This window comes from Solanum stenotomum, chromosome 10 (assembly GCF_019186545.1).
Source record: "Solanum stenotomum isolate F172 chromosome 10, ASM1918654v1, whole genome shotgun sequence".
Classification (NCBI taxonomy): domain Eukaryota; kingdom Viridiplantae; phylum Streptophyta; class Magnoliopsida; order Solanales; family Solanaceae; genus Solanum; species Solanum stenotomum.
In genome coordinates, this window is record NC_064291.1 from 34,126,662 (window position 1) to 34,128,789 (window position 2,128).

A 2,128-nucleotide genomic window follows, 5' to 3' on the forward strand; every position below is an offset into this window, starting at 1 on the left:
CATAGGCGGTTTGCTCCTCCGCCAGTACCGAAAGTATCTCCTCTAGGTACATCCCTGTCTGGTGGAGCAACTGATGAAGATTGGGCTCTATTGTCCTGATTCCCAATACCTTGCCGGTTCTTGGGGTACTCTTTCATGAAGTGACCCTTTTGTCCACACTTGAAACAACCCGTGGAGCCATCGCGACACTTACCTGTGTGGTTCCTACCACACTTAGCACATCCAGGAGCCCAGTTACCTCCTTGTGCCACACTACCCTGAGATTGGGCAGGTCTAGCTCTGAAGTGTTAGGGAATTCTGACTATTATACTTACATTTGTTTCTGGGTGCATGTGCTCTAGCGTATGATGGAGCATGCCCCTTTTGCTTTTGCTGAAAGGACGAACAGTTCACATTATTCCTGTGCTGCCCGGACTCACTCCCTGTCTTTAGCCTTCTTGTTTCCAAACTCTCCCCTATCCCTCAGCTTCTCTTCCTCAACCTGCTGCATATAAACTATCAACCTTGCTATATCCATGTCCCCTATTAGCATAGCTGCCTTGCCCTTTTTGCTTGACAGACGGGACAATCCATCAACATATAGACTCATTCTGCTCCTTATATCCGCAACCATCTCCGTAGGATATCGGGAAAGTTGGGTGAACTTCAACTTGTACTCATGAACATTTAGTGAATCCTGCTTAAGGGTAAGGAATTCCCGTACCTTGGCTTCTCTCAGTTCACGGGGAAAGAAATGCCCCAAGAAAGCCTCCTCAAACGTGGGCCAACTCAAAACCGGTGCATACTCAACCCTACTCTTCTTCCACTGGTCAAACTAAATCCTAGCAACATTCTTCAGTTGATATGCAACTAGTTCAACTCGCTCAACATCGGTAACGTGCATGACCTCAAATATCTTTTGCAATTCCTCAATAATGTTTTTCGGATCCTCAGTAGTGCTTGAACCAGTGAAGCTTGAAGGATTCATCCTCAAGAACTCTTGGACCCTCGAAGTATCAACCTCTTCCTATCGAGCCCTTCTATGTTGCCCAACTTGGTTGGTCACAGCCTGACTTAGCATTCAGATTGCTTCCTGAATTCAACATTGGTGACCTCTCCTTGAGGTTGCACTTCTAGCGCATTAGGTACCCCTTGCTCCTCAACATTACGCCTAGCAGGACGACTTATGACAGCTTTTCGTGGAGGCATGATCTCTGAAATATACGCGCAAGCATGAATTACACAGAAACTTTTAGAGATAAAACTTTAACGCACAAAATGAATGTGAAAGAAGTGAGATAGTTCCCAAATATTGCAGCCTCCTAATTATAGATATATCACGCTTCACAATGATAACTAGGACTCTACAGACACGGCTTCATAGACTCCATAGGACTCTTGAACTCTGTGCTTTAATACCAAGTTTGTCACGCCCCGATCCTATACCCTGTGGGTGGGACTGGCACTCGAGAACCATTTCTTGCCCCAAGCAAACCCTTGGCCTGGCTAGACTCTCAGCGGAAGACTTTAAGCATTATTACAAGGATCAAATGCATTTATAATACAACTGTCTCAACCTAAACTCAGAACGTTTAAGGATAAAACATGCAATCTAGCCATAGATGGAAACTCAAGTCTTATAGCAAAACATCTGAAATACAAGACTAAAGAACTATGACTACTCGTCTATGAAGCCTCTAAAACAATGATGGATGTTGGGACAAGACCCCTGTTCATCCTAACAACTGCATTACTAAAGCAATGTAAAAGGAGTCTTCCGGAAAGCAAAGAGGCTCACCAACTGACTCTGAGTGCTCAACTAGATCAATAAGGTGCTGGATGTTGATCCTGGTTACATGTGTCTGCATCATAAAACGATGCAGGCCAAATGACATCAGTATATTGAATGTACGAGTATGCGAGGGGAAAACTAAACATAACATAAACTTGAAAGGAATCTGAAAGGAACACTTACCTTAGCTTTACTCAACTCATGAATACTCAACTCAAATGCAAAGTAAAAACAACAATAAAAGTGCAGTTTATACAAAGCATTTAAAAAAATAGGTGATAACTCAATGTATTAAAGAGATACAATAAACATGTTTGGCACGTGGGTGAACGAACCCAACGTTATGAAAGTCTCACA

General features: G+C 43.3%; 1 protein-coding gene across 1 annotated transcript; it reads right to left on the bottom strand.

The window, feature by feature from the left end:
• Positions 1-415: 415 nt before the first annotated feature.
• Positions 416-1,456, bottom strand: LOC125842927 (uncharacterized). The gene is made up of 3 exons (XM_049522202.1): positions 1,426-1,456; positions 1,129-1,193; positions 416-814 (listed from the first exon to the last, which is right to left on the bottom strand). The coding sequence occupies exons 1-3, from the start codon at positions 1,454-1,456 to the stop codon at positions 416-418; spliced, it is 495 nt and encodes a 164-aa protein (XP_049378159.1).
• Between the last annotated feature and the right edge of the window lie 672 nt (positions 1,457-2,128).